This window comes from Ovis aries, chromosome 9, assembly GCF_016772045.2.
Source record: "Ovis aries strain OAR_USU_Benz2616 breed Rambouillet chromosome 9, ARS-UI_Ramb_v3.0, whole genome shotgun sequence".
NCBI classification, from domain to species: domain Eukaryota; kingdom Metazoa; phylum Chordata; class Mammalia; order Artiodactyla; family Bovidae; genus Ovis; species Ovis aries.
In genome coordinates this window covers 49,870,354-49,896,267 of record NC_056062.1, presented here as the reverse complement: position 1 = coordinate 49,896,267, position 25,914 = coordinate 49,870,354, and the positions used below count along the sequence as shown (strand labels likewise).

Below are 25,914 nucleotides of genomic sequence, written 5' to 3'. Positions count from 1 at the left end.
TCTACTCTCCATGTTACAGATTTTGACTTATCTCTTCTCTTGATTCCTTTCATATTCAGGGGAGGCTGGGGGCAGAGGGAAGGAGAGAGAGTTTATGGATTATTGGATTATCAATTTAGAGTTGTTTGGGGAGAGAGAAGAGATTACTCTTAATGTTTACTCTGTCATGTTAAAGCAGAAACCTTACAAAAGCAGTTTCATTAGAGTGTTGAGATAGAAATCAGAGAGCAGCAGGCTTGGGATTCAGCTGAAGAAAAATTAGGCTTAGGGAATAAAACCTAATATTTAAATAACTTTGGTTGTTAGTGGAAGGAGAGAAAAGGAGGAATGAAGTGCTAAATATATTGTTACCAACTTCAGCTGAGCCCTCGAATGCCTGAGGATCTGTATTCTTCTAATCGTTGAGCTCTTTCTTTCCCAGACTGTTTCCTTCCTGTGTACACTTTCCTTAGATTTATAACCTCCCTCCCTCCCTCAGCGCCCCCTTCTCTCTATGATCCTGTCTCCTGCTTCACAGAGAACATGTGCGTGGGCGTCTCCTCAGGCCTTCCCACCCGCGTGTATCTGCATTGACACACGTTACCTTCTCTTCCACCCTTTCACAGTTACAAGGTATTTGCTAGAAATGCAGTTTGTGTTTGGAGAAGGCAATGGCATCCCACTCCAGTACTTTTGCCTGGAAAATCCCATGGACAGAGGAACCTGGTGGGCTGCAGTCCATGGGATCGCTAAGAGTCGGACACGACTTCACTTTCACTTTCACTTTTCACTTTTCACTTTTCCAGTTTCATGCATTGGAGAAGGAAATGGCAACCCACTCCAGTGTTCTTGGCCTGGAGAATCCCAGGGACAGCGGAGTCTGGTGGGCTGCCATCTATGGGGTCACACAGAGTCGGGCACAACTGAAGCAACTTAGCAGCAGCAGCAGCAGTTTGTGTTTATATATGGATTTAATTTATCCATTTGATCTTTGACATCTGATAGCATAATATAAAATAACAATTATAAAAAGAAATATGTCTCCCCCCACCCCGAAGTACTTTCTATCAATAACACCAGCTCCACAAAAAGAGAACATAACCGGTTAATGTCACTTATAATTTGATTAAAATACTACTTCAAAATGTCTGACCTCAGAGTGTATTTTACACTAAATGTTGACCAAATCATCTGGTAAAAGCCAGGATAGTCCAGATTTTGCTTAGAGTTAGGGTTTAGTTTTCAATTTTTTGTACCTATCATTAGCAGTATTCAGTGACCCTTATCAGGACTTTTCCAGAACAGACATAATAATATTTCTATCATTAATTTAACTTCAAAAGTGATAAAAAATCTCTTTTAGTTACTTTAGCACTTGCGATGATTATTGTTTACTGTTTGGAAACAAATTACTTCTTCAACACCTTGATAGAGCCCATGTTATATATAATATATATACTAAATATTATGCTAAATATGAGGCTTTCTTGATGTAAATTGTAAATTTAAATAGATAAAATCAGGGGGCATAAGAAACAGATATGAATGTAGAAAAGGGATAGATGTTATAGTTCTTGTTAGTGATTCTTGTGTTCATGGTCCTGGGGTCAGCAGTGGAGAGGATGAACAGAATAACCTGTACCCTATTTTTATTAATTAGGATTAACTTTTTTTTTTTAATTTAAGTTTCTTTCCTGAATTTAAACAATTGGTTTAATTTTTCAGACAGGGGAAAACAAAGGATGGAGTGGTCCAAAGGCTGGGTTTCCTGAACCAACAAATAACAGTAAGTTTCTACCTTTATATTAGCTACACTTGGTGTTCATCGGTGGTTCCATGACATGTCCCTCACTGGGAATTTACTGGGTCTTTTTGGGCCTGAGATGCTATGCTCAATGTTTTGAAGGCTTCAGGAAGTTATGGTGTTTGCTTTCCTGCAACTGAGAGAAGACAGAGAGACTCATATCTTTAACATGGTTAAGTCATTGCAGACAGAAAACCATTTTATCCATAAAGTGATGATGTTGTTTCTTTTAAAGTTGTTTTTATTGTGACATTATCACAGTAGAAAATAATCAAGAAAGAGAAACAGTTATCTATCAGTCCAATATAACCCAGCATTAACTGTATTCACAGTTCTACTTTTTTAGGTACACACACAGACACTTTTACATAATTAAAATATAGACAAAAATTTGTAGTGTGTTTTCATTTAACACTGTAGTACACATTTTTTAGGTTGTGCTGAGTCATTAGAATTTTTGATATTTTATTAAAATTACTAATTGAAATATCAGAAATGTAAGGATAACATTGCTCACAATTTTATTCCAAATAATAGTATATCATCATTTAAAAATCCACTTCAGTTCTACTGAATCCTCTAACTAAATACTTCTTAGTCGTTAATGGGAAAATGAAAGGGTCTTCTTGAGTCTTGGGACCTTGATTGTTTTCAGCTCAAAATAATCTACACGTCACAGAGAAACATTTTAGGATGGCAGGCAAATTTTGCTCACCTAAGATAATTCCCAGTGTTTGGAGAATCCTTCTAGTTGCTAGATAGCATGCTGCCTGATTCATGAATCATCGAATAAAGCCAATTAGCTCTTCAAAAAATTTTAAAAAGAATAAAAATAAAAATCCATCAGCTATTTCTGTTTTCAAAGGTACATGATCAAGCTGTTATACATTGAAAGTGTAGACATTTTTAACTTCCACCCTGCCGCTCTCCAAAAGCATCTGTTTTCACTGAAGTGACCATTTTAATGTAAATCAGTAAAAGGAAACAGCCAGCCAGTGAAGACCCTGGCAAAGTGAAGTCCTCAGTAAAGTTGGATCTCTCTCATTTCTAACCCCAGTTCTCTTCCTGATAACCTTCAGAAGCTAAATTAGCTTACATACGTAAATTGTTGTCATGAAGAGTATTCTTTCATATTAGTAGCTCATCTTTGGATGTATAATGAAATTTGTGACGATTCTTATCAGAGCCTACTTATGAGAATTGAATTCTTGGATTATCAAAACTAGCCTCTTGAAAAAACTATTTCAGTGAGGCAGTGGTATTCATGAATTATTTTCTGGGAATAATTTAAATAATTCAGTATGACTCTGGGCCTTTTGTCTATGTATGTAAGGATGATGAATGTGATAGGCTCAGCACATTGCCCAAAGGAAAAATGGAATCAGTTCAGGATTCTAAGAGAGTTTTAATTCCTTTGTTGTTTGAATATAGAGGATTGTATTTACTTGGGCTTCCCTGGTGGCTTAGACAGTAAGGAATCTGCCTGCAGTGTGGGAGACCTGGGTTCAGTCCCTGGATTGGGAAGATGCCCTGGAGGAAGGCTTGGCAACCCACTGTAGTATTCTTGCCTGGAGAATCCCATGGACAGAGGAGCCTGGCGGGCTACAGTCCATGGGGTTGCAAAGACTTGGACATGACTGAGTGACTAAGCACAGCACATAGTTATGTGGTCAAGGAATGTGAGAAACATTCAGTTGATTTCAGTTTTATGTAAAGTACTTAGAACAGGAGCTCTTTCTTTGTAAGCACATAATGAATGTTAGTTTTCTTCCATGCCTTCTTTCCCCCACCCCATTTTTATAATAAAAATTCTATAATTTTGTGTAGGCTTGCCAAAAATGTCTTTCTTAAACTTCTTATCTCTCAGAATTTTCTGTATGTACACGTGACCAAAGAATATGTATGGTTTGTATTTGAATGATTACTTTTGACATTAGATTTTTTTTCAGAGAACATAAACATTACATATTTAAATATAGAAGTCAGGTAGTTGTTAATTTGGTAGTTTTAACATGAAAGCACATTGTAGATGACCTGAAGCCTCCATCACTAAACAGTGTTATTTTGACCCTCATCTTTTCACTGATGAGAAAGAATGTGTAAGAATGTCTAAAAGATTTGCTTTAAACATAATGTTGGAAATGATAAGCTGTTTGAAGCATCCTTAAAATTTAACCAAATGTTAGCACTTTAGGACTTGCTCTGGTCTCCAGTGGTTCAAAATCTGAAAGAAGAATGCTCTCTGGCCCCTTCCCAGTATTGTGGAGGTGAGAAAGCTGATACAGAGGTTCTCTGAGTGGGCCCTGCCCAGGTTACCACGGACAGCGAGGGCGGTCCAGCTCTGACAGTTCACTGTTGCTCTTCTCCTGAGAAGAGAGTGTGGTTCTGTGTGGTGGAACCCCTGGGTTCTGTGTAGTAGAACCCCTGAGTCCTCTGGAGCCAGCTCCTAGCTACTTTAAGTACAAGAAAAAGTAGATCACTATGATGACTCCATTACCTAAAAAATAATTTAAATTCACATAGTATGATAGCTTTTAGGTTAAAGTCTCTTCTACTTAATCAATTCCTTAAGTTTGAAATTCTGCCCTAGGTGTTTCCTGTCCTGTGGACAATATGTGTCTTAGTGTTTTTCAGGCAGAAGTTAGAGCAGGGGTTGCTCAGGGTGGCACGTGAGGGGAAGACAGGAGTTTGAGACTGCCTGAGCTGCCTGCCTCGCTGCCGTATTGTATGACCTTGAGCAGCTCAGTGTACACCTTCTTGTTCAATGTGCTCTGTTATGAGTTACACATACCAGTTTATAATGTTAAGTGTCTTTAATTTTCTAAACTTGATTAATCACCCTGGAGTAACATCTAAAAAGGTAACATTACTTTGTAAACAACAAAATGTCATAAAGTGACTCTCTTCATTGTTTTCTTGGCTAAACTTTACTTCACAAATTGTAGTTGAAAAGAACAAAATTTTAACCACTCATTATTTGGATAGATACTATGAAATTAACTTGGAGCTATAGTATACAAAAATTAAGAGAATGCAGAATTGTAAAGGGGAAAGAAGACAATTTTAGCCTGATGCAGTTAGCAACTAACTGTCTGCTGCTGCTGCTAAGTCGCTTCAGTCGTGTCTGACTCTGCGACCCCGTAGATGGCAAGAACACTGGCAAGAACACTGGAGTGGGCTGCCATTTCCTTCTCCAATACATGAAACTGAAAAGTGAAAGTGAAGTCGCTTAGTCATGTCCGACTCTTAGCGACCCCATGGACTGCAGCCTACCAGGCTCCTCCGTTCATGGGATTTTCCAGGCAAGAGTACTGGAGTGGGGTGCCATTGCCTTCTCCGGCATCTAACTGTAGGTAGACCAAAAAAACTTAATGTACATGTGCATTTAATATTTGAAGTGGGAGATATTTTTTTAAAAGATTACAGTCATAAGAAACTGCTAACAGGTACAGCTAAGAAATAGTTTAAATGGCTTTGCAAGTGATTGTGATTGCATAGCCGGGTTCCTGGCTTGATTGGCTGCAGATTTAAAATATGGACCTAATTTTTACATCCTTCCCAGGCTTTCTTCATTGTCCTGAGTTGCAGAACATAGAGCATTCTAAGTGTATTTTCACCTTGTGAATCACTGTCATAGTCATGTCAAAGTGTAAGAACACATAACTCTGTAATGTGAGGTTTGTGTTAAATTTAGCATGGGGGCAATTTTATGCTTGGCATGCACATAAAAAGCTAGATTTTTACAGATGAATGACTAGCAAGTTTTTTAAAATATGCATTTTAAAGACTTACTGATGGCTCATGGAAAATTTTGTAAAATACTTAGATACAGTTCAGTTGATAAAATCTTTTTTTAATTCACATTCCATGTTTCTTATTAATACAGGATTTTACTTAAAAGCAGGTTCATTGTTTCTTAAAGGTAAACTCCAGCTTAATTCAGAATTGGATTCAGCTCAAAGGTATTCACTGGTATGTGCCGAATCCACCCACTAAAACATTATTTGGAGGCATTTTTCACATAAATATTTTTCCGTTAACCTTTTAAAAAGTTTTATTTAGCCCCTGTGAAATATGCTGACTCTTCTAGGTTCATTAGAGATGACCCAAGACAAATACTTTTGGGATGGGAAAGAATTCTTATTAACCTTTGCAGTATTGAAGTTGACTTATCAAAAATTTTGTCACTTTTGTGTTACGCTTAAGACACTTCAGTCGTGTCCATTTCTGTGCCTGCCAGGCTCCTCTGTCCATGGGATTCTCCAGGCAAGAATATACATTTCCCTTTGGGGCCTTCCATAATAGAAGCTTCTTTGTAATGAGACCGATAAATTACTTGGAGCCAATACTATTTAAATATAAAGCCAGGTGATTCAACTTAATTATTTATTTGAACATAAATACTCTGTTGGAAGTCTAAGAGTGCAGCTGACTTGTGGCAGTCTTTTTCTTCTTCCAGTTTTATTGTTATAATTGACGTGTAACACTGTATAACTTTAAGGTGTACAGCATAATGATTTGACTTGCCTCATGAAATGATTATCACAATAAGTAATGTTGGTGACTACTTTCTAGTCGTGGTGTGCAGGCTTCTCATTGCGGTGGCTTCTCTTGTTTGTGGAGCATGGGCTCTCGAGCACAGGCTCAGTAGTTGTGGCACACGGGCTTTGTTGCCCCATGGCACGTGGGATCTTCCTGGACCAGAAATAGAACCCGTGTCTTCTGTATTTGCAGGCAGATTCTTAACCACCAAGGAAGTCTCAATTCATTGGTATTTCAATTAAGGGTATGAGAGAGTGTTGAACTATCTGTTCCAGGCATACCAGTTGAGTTAATAATCAAATGCCCATTTATTTAAGGAAAAATAACCTGAAACTAGAAGGAAAGTCTTTAATCAGATTAACACAGTGTATTTTTCTGAAATATTCTCAAGAAAGATTGAATGAATTTAAATTTTCGTGATTTAAAAACCTTGCTTGACTTACATTTTCACATGCAAAACGATTTCAGATACATGTTTTTTGAAAAAAGGAAGCCATATGCACGATTTAAGGCTGCATCCGTTGATTGCGGGGTGACAGTGTTCTTAAGCATAAGAGCAGAGGATGAAATCCTAAGATAGGATTTAGATATATGAGAACCAAAAATGAATTCAAGGAACAGCATAAGAAAATAAAAAGTCAAATGATAGAAGGCATAACTTGCAGCCTGTGTAGCCACAGGTTGAAAATACACAAAGGACATTTACAGATTAATAAACTGGTGGCTCAGTAGTAAAGAATCTGCCTTCAATGCAAGGGACACTGGTTCAGTCCCTGGGTCAGCAAGATCCTCTGGAGGAGAAAGTGGCAACCTACTCCAGTATTCTTGCCTGGGAAGCCCATGGACAGAGGAACCTGGCAGGCTATAGTCCACAGAGTCCCAAAAGAGTTGGACACACCTAGCTACTGAACAGCAATAGAAAAATGCCCAAAGGACTTAGGGAGTCATTTTAAAAGAACAGAAATTAAATAGTGAAACTGTTGAGCAATCAGGAAAGTCCAGATTAGAAATAAATGTTACATAATTTCTGATCCATATAATTGACAAGAATTAAAAACTGATTATTCCAACCATTGAAGCAACAAGCACTCACCAGCTGTTACAGGATCGGGAAATAGCAGTGCCTTTCTGAAGAAGTAAGAATACAAAGTTTAGGACCACTTTTTCTTACAACTTAACTAAAAGATATGGGAAAATATAAGAGAATTTTTTTCTGTAATAAACATACCCTGGTTTATAATCAGAAAAAAAAATTGAAGTATATTTATAACACTCACAGATGTACAAACTTTGGCCTGAATTGCACAATCTGTTTGAATTTAAACAAATGATATGTATATTAAATAGCTAGGGAGGTAGTTATCTGAACACCTAAGGCTCTCCACTTGAGCCTTTTATGACTTTTTTTTAAGAAGAGAAGATGAGTAGTTTTCTAAAGTTTGAATGCAGTTTCCGTTTCTGAAATGTGTTTTAGAAATGTGAAATATGTGCTCTATAACTCTCAGAGCCCTATGGGGATCAAAGGTGTTTGGAACTAGGATTTTTACAACTGAAAAAAGCAGAGCAGTGACACACAGATGAAAGTCTCCCAGACTCAAAGTTGAGGTATTAAGAACTACAGTGTTGATTTTCTCTGTTATCAAAGAAACTCTACAATAAACATAGGAGAAAATAAGAGTAGTAAGTACTCATTCATCAGCTTGTCTAGAAAGATGGAGGTTTATAAACTCCCAGATAATATATTATAATTTTCCAAGAGATGTTAAACTATGTGTTATTTTTAAAGAAAAAATATAGGTAATACTTGATATATAGTAAATTTAACATATATAAGTTATGACGCATGATAATAAACACTTAAGATTCCTACCACTCCATTTGAGACCCACGGTGTTACCAGTGTTGTTACCCTCTTTCCCGTCTCTTGACTGGCTTGCCTTTTCCCACCTGAGGTCACTGCTTGCTCTGGATTTTACATATAGTCCTCCCAACTTGTTAAGTATGTCTCTTTAACAGTATTTGTTTAGTTTTGCTTTTTTAAACTTTAGGGAAAAAAAGACATTATGCTGTATACTTTCTGGAACTTTGTGTTCCCACTTCAAATTGTAATTTAAGACTTTTGTCTTAACGTATAGTTATTTCATCCGTGGTGCCACTGTGTGCATATTCTGTAATTAATTTATTCTCCTATTAAGCCACTGAGGTTATTTGCAAGATTCTGTTATTATAAACAGCATCACTCTAAACATTTTTGACCATGTCTCCTGGTACACATGTGTAAGAGTTTCTGGGAACACACCTTGGAGTGGAATCTGTGTATAACTGGGTGTGTGTAAATTCAGATTTACAGGAAATACTGGTTGTTTTGTAGTAGAAGAACTGGAGTGCCCTTCAAAATATCTAGTAGAAATAGAAACATTTTAAAGTCACTTTTATACCTTTGATTTCATTTTGATGATGTTTTAGTTGGATTAGTTCAAATTTAGTTCAAATTCTATTCTATCATTGTTAATCTCTCAGTTGGGTGCGACTCTTTGTGACCCCATGGACTGTAGCCTGCCAGACTCCTCTCTCCATGGAATTCTCCAGGCAAGAATACTAGAGTGGGTAGCCATTCCCTTCTCCAGGGGATCTTCCCGACCCAGGGATCGAACCTGGGTCTCCTGCATTGCAGGTGGATTCTTTACCATCTGAGCCACCAGGGAAGCTGTACTATATAAGAGTAAAATAAATAAGACTATATCATTAATCTTATTTATTTTACTCTTATATTGTTACTTAGTCTTTTGAATGGGTAAAAATTTTAAGTTCAAAAAAGATGAGAAATCTCCCTTTTGTCCTCTTTGGCGCAGTTTCCACCCTGTCTCTCAAACAAGTAACTTTTGATTAGTTTCTTATATATTACTCCAGAATCTTTTTATACATATAGAAGCAAATTCAAATGTGGATAAAATAATATATACCTTTATTTAATATGTTTTCTAGACATACTCTTCTACAATTTTCTTTTCATTCAACAGTATGTCCCAGAGATCCTTCCAAGTTGATCATGTGTAGGACTTCAGTCTTATTATTATTGAACTAGTTTTGAACTGACGGCATTGGGATTGTTTACTTCTAAGGCATCTCAGTGGTAAAGAATCTGCCTGCCAAGCAGGCGACTTAAATTCGATCCCTGGGTTGGGAAGATCACCTGGAGAAGGGACCAGTTACCCACTCGAGTATTCTGGCCTGGAGAATTCCATGGACTGTATAGTCCAGTGACCAGTGAAATTGCTCAGTTGTGTCTGACTCTTTGCGATCCCATGGACTGTAGCCTACTAGGCTCCTCCATTCATGGAATTTTCCAGGCAAGAGTACTGGAGTAGGTTGTCATTTCCTTCTCCAGGGGATCTTCCCAACCCAGGGATTGAACCCAAGTCTGCCACATTGCAGGCAGGTGCTTTCAGTTTAGTTCAGTCGCTCAGTTGTGTCCGACTCTGTGACCCCATGAACCACAGCATGCCAGGCTTCCCTGTCCATCACCAACTCCCAGAGTCCACCCAAACCCATGTCCATTGAGTTGGTCATGCCATCCAACCACCTCATCTTCTGTCATCCCCTTCTCCTCCTGCCCTCAATCTTTCCCAGCATCAGGGTCTTTTCAAATGATTCAGCACTTCGCATCAGGTGGCCAAAATATTGGAGTTTCACCTTCAACATCAGTCCTTCCAATGAACACCAGGACTGATTTCCTTTAGGATGGACTGGTTGGATCTCCTTGCAGTCCAAGGGACTCTCAAGAGTCATCTCCAACACCATAGTTCAAAAGCATCAAATCTTCGGCACTCAGCTTTCTTCACAGTCCAACTCTCACATCCATACATGACCACTGGAAAAACCATAGCCTTAACTAGAAGGACCTTTATTGACAAAGTAATGTCTCTGCTTTTTAATATGCTATCTAGGTTGGTCATAACTTTCCTTCCAAGGAGTAAATGTCTTTTAATTTCATGGGCGCAGTCACCATCTGCAGTGATTTACCATCTGAGCTACCAGGGAAGCCCACTGGGTTGCAAAGAGTTGGACATGACTGAGCGGCTTTCACGTCACTGTATTTTTATATTATAAATAATCCTGTTGCATAAAACCTCATACCCACATCCATTTACGTGTTTGCTAGTGTTTTGAATAAATTCTCACAAGTGGAAATAGTAAGTCAAAGAATACGTGCACTTATAATTTTGATAAGCGTCACCAGATTATGCTCAATAGAGATTTCCCTGTTTACATTCCTGCCGGCAGTGTATGGGATTTCCTGTTTCCCCACAGCTTCAGTAAACGCGTATTCTCAAACTTCTGGATACTTGCCAATCTGATAGCTGAGCTATGTTATTCAGTGTAGTTTTATTTTGCATTTCTCCCATTGAGAGTAGGATTGAGTGTATCTTTTGTACATTTATGAGCCATTTCTACACTTTTTTTTTGTTTCTAAACTAGTTTATGTCAGTGATATCGTTATATCTGTTGCTCATTTTAAAATTAGTTTGTTGGTTTTTTTTTTTCCCCCCCTCACTTGAAAAGAGCATGTGTGTGTGCCTTTATGATATGACTGGCCAATATTTTTCTTGGTCTCTTTATTTATGGTGGAATTATGTTTTAAATTTTGGTTTTCTTTTTAATGTATTTGAGTGGCCTTTATTTTATATAATCTTTTATAGCATTTGTAATCTTAGCATAGTTAATAATGCCTGCTCCATTCTGAGATTATGAAGAATTCTTTAATTACCTTCTGGAAATTCGGTAGTTTTTTTTTTTTTTCTTTTTTTTGTCCTTAAGTCTTTGATACCTCTGAGATTTATGCTAAAAGTATGGATTCAGCTTTCATCCCATTGCATTGACTTGCCTGTTGTATACTAAGACTCTTGTATGTGTGTGGCTTTATTCTGTACTTTCTGTTGTCTTCTGTTCATTTGACCATGCTGTATGTGCATGTTCTCAGTCATGGCTGACTCTTTGGGACCCCATTAACTGTACAGTCAGCCAGGCTCCTCTGCCTGTGGGATAGTCCAGGCAAGAATACTGGAGTGGGTTGCCATTTCTTTCTCCAGAGGATCTTCCCAACCCAGGGATCAGACCCACATCTCCTGCGTTGGCAGGCGGATTCTTTACCACTGAGCCTCCTGGAAAGCCCTCATTTAACTATGCACCAGTTTTAATCATTATTTTGTTTTAATATGAGTAAACTTAAACTTTGTTTAAAACAAATGTGAATGAAGGTATGTTTGGTCTGTGTTCTTTTCTGCACGTACTACATGGAGTATAAATAATTGAAAATTAAAAATCCCCTTGATATGAGGAATGAGAGGAGTGTGGGAAGTCACATTATCAATTAAAAGCACTAAAAGAGGCAGTAGGGGACTGTACGGTTGAAGGCAGTTTGGGTCCAGAAAGGCAATGGTGATGGTCTCCCTAAAACCTCTGTGTGTAATGGGTGTAGGATTCATTCATTCATTCAGAAGGTATTTGTAGACTACATTGTACTATTCTGGGGCTTCTTCAGTGGCTCAGTGTTAAAGAATCTGCCTGCAATGCAGGGAGATGCAGGAGACTTGGGTTTGGTCCCTGGGTCAGGAAGTTCCCCTAAGTAGGAAATGGCAACCCACTCCAGTATTTTTGCCCGGAAAATCCCATGGACAGAGGAGCCTGGTGGGCTACAGTCCATAGAGTGGCAAAGAGTTCGACACAACTGAAGTGACTGAGCAGATGCACGTACTGGTTTTGGTATTATTGCTGATTTTAATGAAGTTTTAATGAAGTTTTTAAAAGTTGAAACTGCTTTTGAGAACCTAGTCAGTCTGTAAGATAAACAGGGTTAACTATTCCTCTTCTGCCCATAAGAAAAGGAAAGAAAACTTAAAAAGTGGAAAGTGTAATTTGAAAAAAAAAATCAATTGCTTTTTTTAATTTTAAAATAAAATAATATAGCATAGTACCTGACATTGTCAGTGTTTAATATTTGTATAAATGAAAAAAAAGCAGTGTTTCACTTTTCTTCCCACTGTGTTAATAGTCTTAGATATCATCTAGACTTATAGTTCTCAGCGTGGTGTTGCTGGACTCTTCCATATAATAGGTGTCATTATTGGTATTTCAACAACCTAATGGAAATAATGCATTCACTCTTAGTAGATTGCTTTGCTTTGGGTTAGAACAATGTTCATATCTCAAGCTGTTCTGAATCTCACATTGGCAGTCTTTGGTGGAAGAAACAGAAAGATGATCTATTGTTACTAAAGAAATGCAGTCTGTCTGAAAGACAGATCCTTGAATCGCGATATTCAGAGAACAAAAAACGATAAAAGTCCTAAGGCTGAAAACATCGGAGAACATCCAGCTCTTAAATTGAGGTTGCAGGTGATTGTATAACTTGCCTAAGAATACTCAGTTAGTTAGATGTAGTGAAGACTTGAACTCGTGTCTTACAATTCTAAGATCGGCATTTGCCACTTGACAGTGTATTTATTTCTTAGATATATCACTTGCTGGTAATTAAGGGAAAATTGAATAATGTTTTCTTAAAGAAATTCCACTAAAATTAAATATGCATTTTCTTGAAAGGATGTTTTATAGGATGTTTCATAATGTGGAAAATGTCCAAACTATTGTTTCAGATACCAGTTTGATATTCGGGTGGATCATGTAAAAATACTAAACGGCTGAGAAAGCACATGCAGTGTTTGTTTTACCAGTGAAACCACCATCTGCATTATATGACTTTTCTTAAGACCTAAAAAACTTCAGTAATAGTCCATTTTTAAAAACACTCAACAGGCTTTTTGGGTGATGTTATTCAAGCATATTGTTTTATTCCAAGCTTTCTGGTTTGTGTTAAGATGATTCATAGACTTTTAGAGCTGAAAGAGATTTTCAAGTTCCCCTAGTATAATTCATTTTACAGATGAAGGAAACAAGGTATAGAGGCAATCTGTAACCTGACCTCTGATAGCTGGGCTTCATTCAAGTATGTTTACCACTGAACTGTATCATCTTTTCTTTGTTACATTCTGTGCTAATATTTTTTTTGTTACTTAAAAAAAAGCATTTTAGTTTTTTTTAGAGCAGTTTTAGATTTACAGAAGAATTGAGGAGATATAGAGATGTCTCATATACCTTCCATCATCATATATGCATAAATTTTCTCATTAACAACATAGCTCAACAGATGGTACTTTTTTTTAAACAAATGATGAACCTGCATTGGCATATCATGGTCACTCAAAGTTCACAGTGAGCCTTAGGGTTCACTCTTGGTACTAAACATTTTATAGGTCTAGGCAAATGTGTAATAATGTATATCTGTCATTACAGTGTCATACATAATATTTTCACTGTCCTCAAAATCTTCTATGTTTTGTCTTTGTGTCTCTCCTAACCTCGCATCACCCCTGGCAGCCACTGTTCTATCTCTGTAGTTTTGTCTTTTCTAGAATATCATGTAGTTGGGATCACAGACCTGTAATCTTTTTGTATTGACTTGTTTCCCATAATTATAAGCATTTAGGGGTCCTCAGTGTCTTTTCACGACTGATAACGCATTTCTTTTTAGCTCTGAAAAGTGTATCACAGTTTGTTCACCTACTGAGAGACATCTTGGTTGCTTCTAAGTTTTGGCAATTATGAATAAAGCTGTTATAAACATCTGTGTGCAGATTTTTATGTGGACATAAGTTTTTAACTTTTTTGATTAAATACCAGGAAACACATGCTAGTAAGAGTACGTTTAGTTTTCTAAGCAACCATCAAATGAATTTCCAGAGCGGCTGTGCCATTTTGCATTCCTGTCAACAACGAGTTAGAGTCCTTTAACTCCATGTTCTGATCAACACTTGGTGGTTATGTCAGTGTTTCAGATTTTAGCCATTCAGATAGTTGTGTAGTGATACCTGTTTGTTTTTGTTTGCATTTCCCTGATGACATATGATGTAAAACATCTTTTTGTGTAGTTATTTGCCATCTTTGTATCTTCTTTGGTGAGGTGTCTGTTAAGGTTTTTGGCTCATTTGTAAAATGGATTGATATCTTATTTTACAATTTTAAGTCTTTCATAAAATATTTTTAGATAATAGACCTTTATTAAATGTATCTCTTGCAAGTATTTTCTTCTAGTCTGTAACTTCTCTTCTAATTCTCTTGGTAATGTCTTTTGTGGAGCAGAAATTTTTAATTTTAACAAAGTCCAGCTTATCGGTAATTTTTTTCATGGATCTGTGGTGTTATATGTGAAAAGCCATCACTATACCCAAGGTCATCTAGATATTCTCCTGTGTTATCTTTTAGGAGCTTCATAGGTTTGAATTCTACATTTATTACTGTGAGTTTTGTGACGGATATAAGGTCTGTGTCTAGATTAATTTTTTTTTACATATGCATGTCCAGTTATCCCAGCATCATTTGTTGAAGAGACTACCTTTGTTCCATTGTATTACCTTTGTTCCTTTATCAAAGATCAGTCGGCTGTATTTATGGGGGTCCATTTCTGGGCTCTCTCTTCTGTTCCCTTGTGTATTTATCTGCTCTTTCACCTATACCACATTATCTTGATTACCATCAAGATCACTTGATTACTACTTTGTGGTAAGTCTTGAAGTCAGGTAGCATCAATCCTCCAACTTTATTCTTCACTTTCAGTATTGTGTTGCCTTTTACAGGGTTTTTTGCCTCTCCATATAAACTTTGGAATCAGTTCGTTGATATCCATAAAACAACTTGCTGGGATTTTGGTTGCGATTGTGTTGAATCTATACGTTCAGTTAGGAAGAACTGACATCTTGACAATATTGAGTCTTTTTAATCCATGAACATTGAATATCTCTTCATTTATTTAGTTTTTCATGATTTTGTTCATCAGAGTTTTCTTCATACAGATCTGTACATATTTTGTTAAATTTATACCTAAATATCTCATTTTGGGGCAGTGCTGATATAAATGGTATTGTGTTTTTAATTTCAAATTATACTTGTTCATTGTTGGAATGTAGGATATTTACCATAAGTTTTATTATTTTTTTATTGTGATAAAAAATAACAGATCTTTCCTCTTAATAATTTTAAGTGTGCAATACAGTACTGTTAACTGTAAGCACAATGTTGTACAGCAGATCCCTAGAACTTTTTCACCTTGCCTGACTGAAACTCTGTACTCAATGAACAGCAGTTCCCCAGTTCCCCTCTATCATTGTGCTTCGTGTTTCTATGAGTTTGACTGCTTTATATACCTCTTCTATGTGAAATCAAGTAGTTTTGTCCTTCTGTGACTGGCTTATATCACTTAGCATCATCTCCTCAAGGTTCATTCATGTTGTTGCATATGATAGGATTTCATTCTTTTTTATGAATAAATAATATTCCATGGTGTGTATAAATCACACTTTCTTTATCCATTCAACCATTGATGGGCATTTAGATTGTTTCTATTTCCTGAACTTTGTGAATTGTGCTGCAGTGAACACCAGAGTGCAGATATCTCTTTGAGAACTTGTTACCAGGTTCCTTTGGGTAAATACCCAGAAGTGAGATTGCTATTTCATGTGATGGTTCTTTTTGTAACTCTTTGAGGCAGCTCCAGCCATAGTGGCTATACCATTTTATATTCCCACCAACAGTGCACAAGGGCCCCAGTCTCTTCCACATCTTTGTCAGCACTTATTTCATTTTTGTTAAAATAATGGCTTTCCTACCAGGTGTGAAGCAATACTACTTTTGCTTTTGCCTTTGTTTCTCTGACCGTCAGTGATGCTGAGCATCTTTTCATATCTATTGACCATTCATATGTCATCTTTGAAGAAATGTCTATTTAAGTCCTTTCTTGGTACATTTTAAACCAGATTAGTTTTCTTGCTGTTAAATTATAGACGTTCCTTATATATCTTGGATATTAACTGATTATAAAAGAGATGGTTTGCAGATATTTTCTGTCATTCGATAAATTGCTTTTTCACACTGTTCACTGTTTTCTTTTCTGTGTAGAAGCATTTTAGTTTGCCATTGTTCCACCTGGTCTATTTTTGCTTTTTTGTGTGTGTGGAGGGGGGGGCCTGTGCTTTTGGTATCACATCTAAGAAATCATTGCCTAGATGAGTGTTGTAAAACTTTTGCCCCATGTTTTCTTCTGGGAGTTTTACAGTTTGGAGTCTTAAGTCCTTAACCCATTCTGAGGTGATTTTTGTGTGTGGTGTAAGATTGAGGATCCAGTTCCCTTTATTGGTATGTGGATATCCTGTTGCCCGTTTGTTAAAGAAAACTGTTCTTTCTTCATTGTGTAGTCTTGGCACCATTGTTGAAGATCTCTTGACTGTAAAGCATGTCATTTCTAGGCTCTCTAACCTGTTCCGTCGGTCTGTATGTCACTATTTATGCTTGTATCCTTGTGTTTTGATTACCACAGCTTTCTGATATATTCTGAAATCAGTAAGTGCGATGCTTCCAGCTTTTTTCTTCTTTCTCAAGATTGATTTGGCTATTCAAGGTCTCTTATAGTATAGTCTATATGAATTTTAGGATTTTTAAAAAATTTTCTGTAAAAAATGTCTCTATGATTTAGATAGGAATGGCATTGAATCTGGAAATTGTTATGGTAGTATGAACATTTTAATAGTATTATTAACATATTTCACAATACATGAACACATGATCTCTTTTCATTTGTGTGTTCTTTAATTTCTTTCAGCAGTATTTTATAATTTTCAGTATGAAAGTTTTACTTTCTTGGTTAAGAGAATTCCTAAATATTTTATTCTTTTTGATGCCTTTGTAAATATAATTGTTTCTATGATTTCCTTTTCAGATTGTTTATCGTTCGTGTATGGAAAAAACAACTGATTTTTGTCTGTAGATTTCATGTTTTGCTACTTTGCTGGAATTCATATATTAGTTCTAAGCAGGTGTTTTTTGTGTGTGGAATCTTTCATGTTTTCTACATATAAGATCATATAATCTGCAAATAGAGATAATTTTACTTCTTTTCCAATTTTTTTTTCTTGCCTAACTGCTTTGATTAGCACTTCCAGTATCTGTTGAATAGAAGTGTCAAAAATGGGGAATTCTTGCCTTGTTTCTGATTTTAGAGGAAAACCTGGACTCTTATGAAGTTTATTTCTCTTGCAGAATGAAGCCTCTGATGTCACCTCTCAGAGGGAGCATCTCCAGCATGCTCAAAGTCACATGGAATGACAGACTTAGTGGGGCTCTCTTTTACTCTTTCTCACTCTAATGTGATAAGCTTTTTGCCTGATTTGGGACACGATACTCAGCTGTTTGGTTCCACTTATTGCGTGCCTGCATTCTAAGTCACTTCAGTCATGTCTGACTGTGTGAGCCTATGGACCATAGCCCACCAGGCTCCTCTGTCCATGAGACTCTCCAGCAGGAATAACGTAGCAGGTTGCCATGCCCTTCTCCAGGGCATCTTCCCTACCTAGGCATGGAACCCGCATTGGCAGGCAGGTTCTTTACCACTGGTGCCACCTGGGAAGTACTGCTGGTTGTTGGCATAAAACCATAATTTCTGTCATTTGGATACAATTAAGTTTGAGTCCCTTTTCAGGATAGTTTTTGAGACCAGTATTTCAGATTTGTTCAGTTCCTAGAGGCACTTTTCCTAGCTCTTTCCCTGGTTCTTTCTGGGAAATTAGCTGGTTTATGTTGGAGCTCACTGTGAGAGCTCATTGGCTGTGAATTGCTTACTACCAAAACCTCCAGTAGAGCTTCCTAGGTGGTGCTAGTGGTAAAGAACCCTCCTGCCAATGCAGGACACGTGAGACCTGGGTTCTATCCCTGGGACAGGAAGAACCCCTGGAAGAGGAAATGGCAACCCACTCCAGTATCTTTGCCTGGCAAATCCCATGAACAGAGGAGCCTAGAGGGCTCCAGTCCATGGGCCAGAAAAGAGTTATGCATGACTGAGTGCCCCTAGGCTTGAACTTTCCTACCTTCTATTTAAAATAAAGTCAGTTCCTTTGGGAAAACTTCAGAACACTGTTCTTATGGACTACCTCAGAATTTCTGAGCTACTGTTCTGGAGTAGGAAAGGGGATAGTGGTCCACTTCTTTGAGATTCACACTGCTGCTCTCTAAGCAGAGTGTTGGTCAGGGGAGGTAGTCTCTGGTAGTCTTGGTTTGCCTTTTCTGATGTGAACTTCCATCCCATGAGCAAGCTGAGGAGAGAGCAGCTGGTTTTCAGGTGCTCTCAGCTTTCACTGTGTGTGGTGGCTGGGTGTAAAAAGGGACTGCCTGACTTTTTTGGCTATATACATGAGACAGTTAACTTCTGCAGCTCGGAGCTGGGAGAAATGAGAAATTCTGGTGGCCTGCCCTTCTAGTAACAATATTACTGTATTACCATATTACTTACAGGTGGTTGAGGAGAAAAAGATCCCCATCTTTGTAGCTGCAGGTGGTGGAAGGAATGAGTCATAGCTCAAGTACCAGAGACTTTGATTCTTTCTGAGATTTATTAGATTTCCCTGGATAAAGGTGCAGTGACTAATGATACAAACCCTGGAGCTAGGCTAGGTATCACAGGTTAAGGGCATAGTCTTCTACAACACTGCTTCACTTCAAAAGACATTGACCAGGGCTTCCCTGGTGGTCCAGTAGTTAAGAATTATCCTGTCAACACAAGGGACACAGGTTCGATCCCTGGTCCAGGAAGATCCCACATACTGTGGAGCAACCAAGTCCGTATGCCACACATACTGAGCCCACCCTCTAGAGCCTGTATGCTACAACTACTGAAACCCACACACCTAGAGCCCATGTTCCAAAACAGAAGCCCCTGCAATGAGAAGCTTGTGCACTGCAGCAAGAAAGTAGCCCCAGCTCTCTGCAGCTAGAGAAAGCTCACTCATAGCAACAAAGACCCAGGGAGGCCAAAAATTAATTAAAAAAAAAAAAGACACCAGCCACTATTGGGAGGATTTCCAGGGCCACCCTCACTTCTGACCAACTGACTATAGAGTCAAGGCTTCCCACTGCCCTTTCAATTCAGTCCCTCAGTCATGTCTAACTCTTTGTGACCCCATGGACTGCAGCACACCAGGCTTCCCTGTCCATCACCAACCCCCAGAGCCTGCTCAAACTCATGTCCATCAAGTTGGTGATGCCATCCAACCATCTCATACTTGTCGCCCTCTTTTCCTGCCGTCAATCTTTCCCAGCATCGGAGTCTTTTCAGGTGAGTTGGCTCTTCTTATCTGATGGCCAAAGTATTGGAGCTTCAGCTTTAGCATCAGTCCTTCCAACGACTATTCAGGGTTGATTTCCTTTAGGGTCTCCTTACTGTCCAAGGGACTTTCAAGAGTCTTTTTCGACACCATAGTTAGAACAGCACTACCCTTCAGATAAGATAATTCACTAGAATGAATCACAGAACTCAGGAAAGTCTTATGATTACAATATTGTTACAGCAAAAGTGATTCAAATCAGAACCAGCTAAAAGAAGAGACACATAGGGTAAGATCTGAAGAGTCCCAGACACAAATCTTCCAATGTACTTTTTCTGATGTCCTTTCCCATGAAGTCAGGAACGTGTTGCTCCCTACTCAGTGATGTATAATATGCACAGAGTATTGCCAAGTGGGGGTTCACTCCATTTCCAGAGTTGTACAAGTTTTGTGGGCATTTAATATCTCAGGTGTAACTGATTGAATCATTGGTCATGAAGTTGATAGCAATCTCCAACCTTCCTCTTTCCTCAGAGGTTCAGTTGATGCCGTGTGACTCAAAGCTCCAACCCTCTAAACATATGGATGGTCTTTCTGACATAGCCATACCCCATTCTGAGTCATCTTGTTGGCATAAATTCTGACATGGCCGAGGGGTGCACCATTAATAAAAGAAGACACTTCTGTCACTCATAGAATTCTAAGGACTTAGAAGCTGTCTCCCAGGAACTGGGGACAAAGTCCAGCCAAATTTTTTATTACATGGGAGGATGTTTTATTTGTTATATGCCCTTAGAATGATTTCCAGAGACTTAAAAGTATTTTAAAATTAATATTCATAACTTATGGTTGTTTGTTGGGGTGGGTCCATAGACCTCCATGTGTCATTATTTAGAAATAGAATGTCCTGCTTTCTTTTGATAAATATTTATAAGATATACATCTTATTTCCTCATTCTTTACTCTTAGCTTGCCTATATCAGTATATTTGGAGTGAATTTCTTTTAGGCAGCATGGTTTTTAATCTACTTTGCTAGTTTCCTGTTAATTGATATATGTAGATCATTTACATTTAATGTAATTATGTTCAAGACTTAAGTCTGCCATCTTATTTACTTTTTCTATTGTTTTGCTTTCCTTTTCTCACTCCTTGTGGGTTACTTGACCACTTTTCAGAATTCTACTTCAGTTTCCCCATTCTGCCTCCATTGATGCCCAAGGTGGTAGATTCCTTGTTATTGCTGGGTGGAGTAGGAATTCTAGTTCTTACATGATCTTCACTGATATCACAGAGAGGATAAGCTCTTTACCTCTAGGTGATGACTAATGTCCTGACTCCTCACTCGTTCTCTTATGACACTACTCATTATTGCTGTGTGGGAGTAGAAGTCCAGTCTCCCTGTGGTCTGGATTGATATCAAGAAGCAGTATCAAAGTCCCAGCTCTCTTCTAGGTGTGTCCAGCACTACCATAGGGTCCAGGGGAGCCTCATTACAGCTAATGTCAGTGCATGTGTGTGTTAGTCGCTCAGTATCCGATTGTTTGTGACCCCATGCTCCTCCGTCCGTGGGGTTCTCCAGGCAAAAGTACTGGTGTGGGTTGCCATTTTCTTCTCCAGGGGATCTTCCCAACCCAGGGATTGAATCCAGGTCTCCTTCATTACAGGCAGATTCTTTACCATCTGGGCCACCAGGAAAGCCCCCAGATTGACCATGGATCTGTCCATGGAATTCTCTAGCCAAGAATACTGGAATGGGTGGCCATTCCCTTCTCCAGGGGATCTTCCTGATCCAGGAATCAAACCTGGATCTCCTGTATTACTGCCTGATTCTTTACAGTGAACCACCAAGGACGCCTTGGTGAGGTTCAGAGCCTAGGCTCCCCACTTGTCCTTTGGTGGCATGGGTGCTTCCCTGGTAAAGGACAGAAGGCTAACCACGAGGCCCACGCTCCCATCATCATGGAACCAGAGGTCAAGCAGCCAGAGCCCATGGAGCCAGGGTTGCACGTTAGGCAAGGCAGTGGCCCGAAGCTGGAGCTGTCAAGGTTCTCTCCACCTTGAGGTCTCTGCACAGCCTTACTCTAGGACCTCTATCCTGCAAATGCTCAGAGCAGCCTAACAGTGCTTTATGTAGTTGGGTTTTGAAAATGTCTTAAAGTTGTAACAATGGTACAGTGTGTACCCATCACCCAGCTTCTCCCTGTGGTGACATCTTACAAAATCATAGCACTTTATCAAAATGAGGAAATTGACACAGGAACAATACAGTGACCCATTCTACAGACCTTACTTGGATTTTTGTGAGTTTTCATATAAATGATTTTTAAAATCACTGTCAAACTGATAAATCTTGCTGTTCCTGCTCATCCTTTTTGTATATTTCCTGTTTTGAACCAGCAGTTTATTTCTCCAAGTTTTAAGAATTTTTTAATGATAATTTTTTTGATACCTTAAAAATAAGATTTATTCAACATTAGAATGATGATGAATTTTGGCACCATCAGGACACACTAGGGAAATGCACTGAGCAGCAAATGCCAGGAGAGGCGGACTTTACAGCAAAATGCTGCGAGAGGTGGATTTAACTTTCACCATCAGGAAGACCAGTCACAGGATGTGTCTATATATGCCTGGCTGCCACTTGAAACTTTGGACAAGAAAAGGTTAAAACGAAACTCCTCATTAAGAATCTATTGTTTCCAGTAACAACCAAGTAACTTTCAGATATCCAGTTCTAAATTGGCAAACCCCAAAACTAGGTTGTGGTTTAAGATAATTGATGCCTATTAGGAAGCAGGACTCTGTCTTCTGAGATAGTATCAGTACTAAACAAAATGTTCTATCTGATCAGAGGAGGAGTATGATTCTAAGCCCTCAGCTTTCAAACCGTATACAAACAATTGACTTTCTTTTTAACATTTGGTGAGTCATCCTTGATAGTATCTACATTGAAACAGTCATGCATCTACCCACATGTCGTAAATCTCAATCAGAAGAACCCGTCATCACTGTTTCTGCTCTTTCTTTCATTTACAAAAGTGTTTTACGTTTATGTGAATTAAAATTTTTTGCTGTGAAAAATCTCACTGAGACAAAAGTAGATGAATATTGTTGGGTACTTGAGTATTTATAAATAAAACATTTAGTCCAGCCATATTGTGGCAAGATTCAAGCTGATTTATGGAAACATACAGTAAGATATTTCTTTTGAAGCTTTGGTATAAAAAGTGACAAGTTCATTTTATTAAGCAATAGCTAGACACTCATTCCATTGCTCCATGGTAAAGAACCTGCCTGCCAATGCAGGAGACGCTTGTTCAATCCCTGGGTCAGGGAGATCCCCTGGAGAAGGAAATGGCAACCCACTCCATTATTCTTACCTGGGAAATCCCACGGACAGAGGAACCTGGCGGGCTACATTCCACGGGGTCACAAAAAGTCGGATGTGACTTAGTGATGAAGCACACACAATGCATTCATTCTGTGGACGTGCAGAGAAACTCATTTTTATAGACTAACATTAACTGCTTGTACCAGTGAAGTGACGTTATCTTTCTTACTCCTTTGGTTTGCCCTGTTGTTCTGATACCTCTAGTACCAGTTACTACTCATCTATGTTCTTCAGCCTCTCAAAGAGTTACAATGTTAGTCAACATCAAAAGGCAAGGTTCTGCTATTTGCTGATCTATACATACGATAAGACCTTTTAAGAAATCTCAATTCAGAATGTCCTCTTCAGCTCTTCCTGTAAGAACTGGAGCACTGGGAAAACGCGGTGGGAGGCTTTGTATGCTAGAGGGTTTTCACACCTATTTGAGAGAAGCATAAACCTAGTGGGGAAAACAAGTAGAAAGGGCACCATGGCCTGGCATTCCTCATTTGTAGGATGTCACTGTCCCTGGCACGTTGGGGCTTTCAAAATCCTGTGTGACGTCATATAATTTAGGGCAGATTTTGGTGAGGCTATCTCTAGAACATCTAAGAACAGCCATGGTGGCATGGATCAACTGTGGAGCCAGTCTGGGTAAACTTCACATGTGGAGTTCACTTCCTGGGTTAAACCTGGGTGTTTAGAACTGGCTGGACATTTCACTTTTTTCCCTCTGCTTGTTCTTTTAGGAAGTCATTTAATGTAATGTGTCCAGACTCTGGTGATAGACCACCTGGAGTTAAAATCTACCATTGCTAAACCTTATCCATATCCTTAGCTGTGTTTCCTGACTTTTCTCTGCTTCAGTTTTTTCATCTATAATCTAGAGAAATAAAAATCCGTTTCATTTGGTGGTTGTGGGGATTAAATGAGATAATGCATGTAAAGTGCTAGAATAGTGCCAGTGTTGTCTCTGCAGTGCAGCTGTGTACAGTGGTTACAGATTAACAGTACTAAGATGGGAATATTAAAGGCCACATCAGGGACAAAAGGTAGACGATGGAAGAACGATTCAGAACATCTTCAAATAGAGAGTGAAAAGAACAGACATTACAAGGCTGAGCAGGGGAATACTTGCCAAGTCCATGAGCAAAACTGAGGTCAGAGCCAACAAGAAAGAAGGCATGGGCCTAAGGGGGTCACATGAGAGAATGTTTATCTGTGATATGCAGAGTACATCATGAGAAACGCTGGACTGGAAGAAACACAAGCTGGAATCAAGATTGCCGGGAGAAATATCAATAACCTCAGATATGCAGATGACACCACCCTTATGGCACAAAGTGAAGAGGAGCTAAAAAAGCCTCTTGATGAAAGTGAAAGAGGAGAGTGAAAAAGTTGGCTTAAAGCTCAACATTCAGAAAACAAAGATCATGGCATCTGGTCCCATCACTTCATGGGAAATAGACGGGAAACAGTGGAAACAGTGTCAGACTTTATTTTTTTGGGCTCCAGAATCACTGCAGATGGTGACTGCAGCCATAAGTTAAAAGACGCTTACTCCTTGGAAGAAAAGTTATGACCAACCTAGATAGTATATTCAAAAGCCAACTAAGGTCCGCCTAGTCAAGGCTATGGTTTTTCCTGTGGTCATGTATGGATGTGAATGTTGGACTGTGAAGAAGGCTGAGCGCCGAAGAATTGATGCTTTTGAACTATGGTGTTGGAGAAGACTTGAGAGTCCTTTGGACTGCAAGGAGATCCAACCAGTCCATTCTGAAGGAGATCAGCCCTGGGATTTCTTTGGAAGGAATGATGCTAAAGCTGAAACTCCAGTACTTTGGCCACCTCATGTGAAGAGTTGACTCATTGGAAAAGACTCTGATGCTGGGAGGGATTGGGGGCAGGAGGAGAAGGGGTCGACAGAGGATGAGATGGCTGGATGGCATCACTGACTCGATTGACGTGAGTCTGAGTGAACTCTGGGAGTTGGTGATGGACAGGGAGGCCTGGCGTGCTGCAATTCATGGGGTCGCAAAGAGTCGGACATGACTGAGCGACTGAACTGAACTGAACTGAATCAAAAAAATGTAAATTAATAGAACAACAAAATGTAGAGTGATAGTAATTATTTAGAATAACTGAAGCCTGTTTTGACAGATGTGTAAGAAAGGTTTAGTCACACATTGCTAATAGCAGTATAAATTGAGATGGGTGGTTTTTCAGGAGACAGTAGGAAGTCCCTAAATATGTACACTTTAAGTTACTCTCTCTATTGTTTTTATTTATTTTTAGCTTGGCTGAGTCTTCACTGCTGCACACTTTTTCTAGTTGAGTGAGTCGGGGCTGCTCTCTAGTTGCGGTGCCTGGGCTTCTCATTGCAGTGGCTTCTCTCGTCGCAGAGCATGGCTCTAGGTGCTCAGGCGTTCAGTAGTTGTGGTGCGCAGGCTTAGTTGCCCCATAGCATGTGGGGTCTTTCCAGACCAGAGATCAAACCTGTGTGCCCTTCATTGGCAGGCAGATTCTTAACCACTGAACCACCAGGGAAGTCCTTAAATTACTCGTTGATTCTTGTTTTAGGTCTTTACCCCACTGAAAAGTGACTTAAATTTACAACGGAAAGAACCTAAATGAATTGTGACTGATCCAAACAGTTACTAATATTCATGTTGAAAATCATTCGGTAGTTGGCTGCAGACATCTACACGTATCTTTACTCTCTCTCAGTGATACTGTTATATTAGTTGATCTCCATAGAAAGGAATCTTCTTTATTCATGAAGTCAATTCGGGCTTTACAGTGGAATAAGGGAGCCTGTACCCCACATGAGTTCTTCTGCTGTGATGTAATCCCTCTCCAGAGTGCTGGGAGAGCATTTTTGTTGCTTGATAATATTGCTGTTGGCAAGCCCATTACTGCTATATAATAACATTGCTGAAATAATGCTCTTAGCTTCTTGATTTCTTAAATTAAGTGTAGAATTTAGAGTCATACATTAAGTTATTCTTTAAATAAG

At 38.7% G+C, this 25,914-nt stretch overlaps 1 protein-coding gene across 31 annotated transcripts in view; it reads left to right on the top strand.

Annotated features, from left to right (window-relative positions):
* STAU2 (staufen double-stranded RNA binding protein 2) overlaps positions 1 to 25,914 on the top strand; it is a 311,536-nt gene that overhangs the window by 137,642 nt on the left and 147,980 nt on the right. For all 31 annotated transcript variants that reach the window (XR_009595067.1, XM_060393813.1, XM_060393809.1 and 28 more), the window contains one exon: positions 1,705 to 1,765. Coding sequence is in view for 30 of the 31 variants with exons in the window: in XM_060393813.1 (XP_060249796.1) it covers positions 1,705 to 1,765 (61 nt within the window). In the remaining variant the exon portion in view is untranslated. The remainder of the gene's footprint in view (positions 1 to 1,704; positions 1,766 to 25,914) is intronic.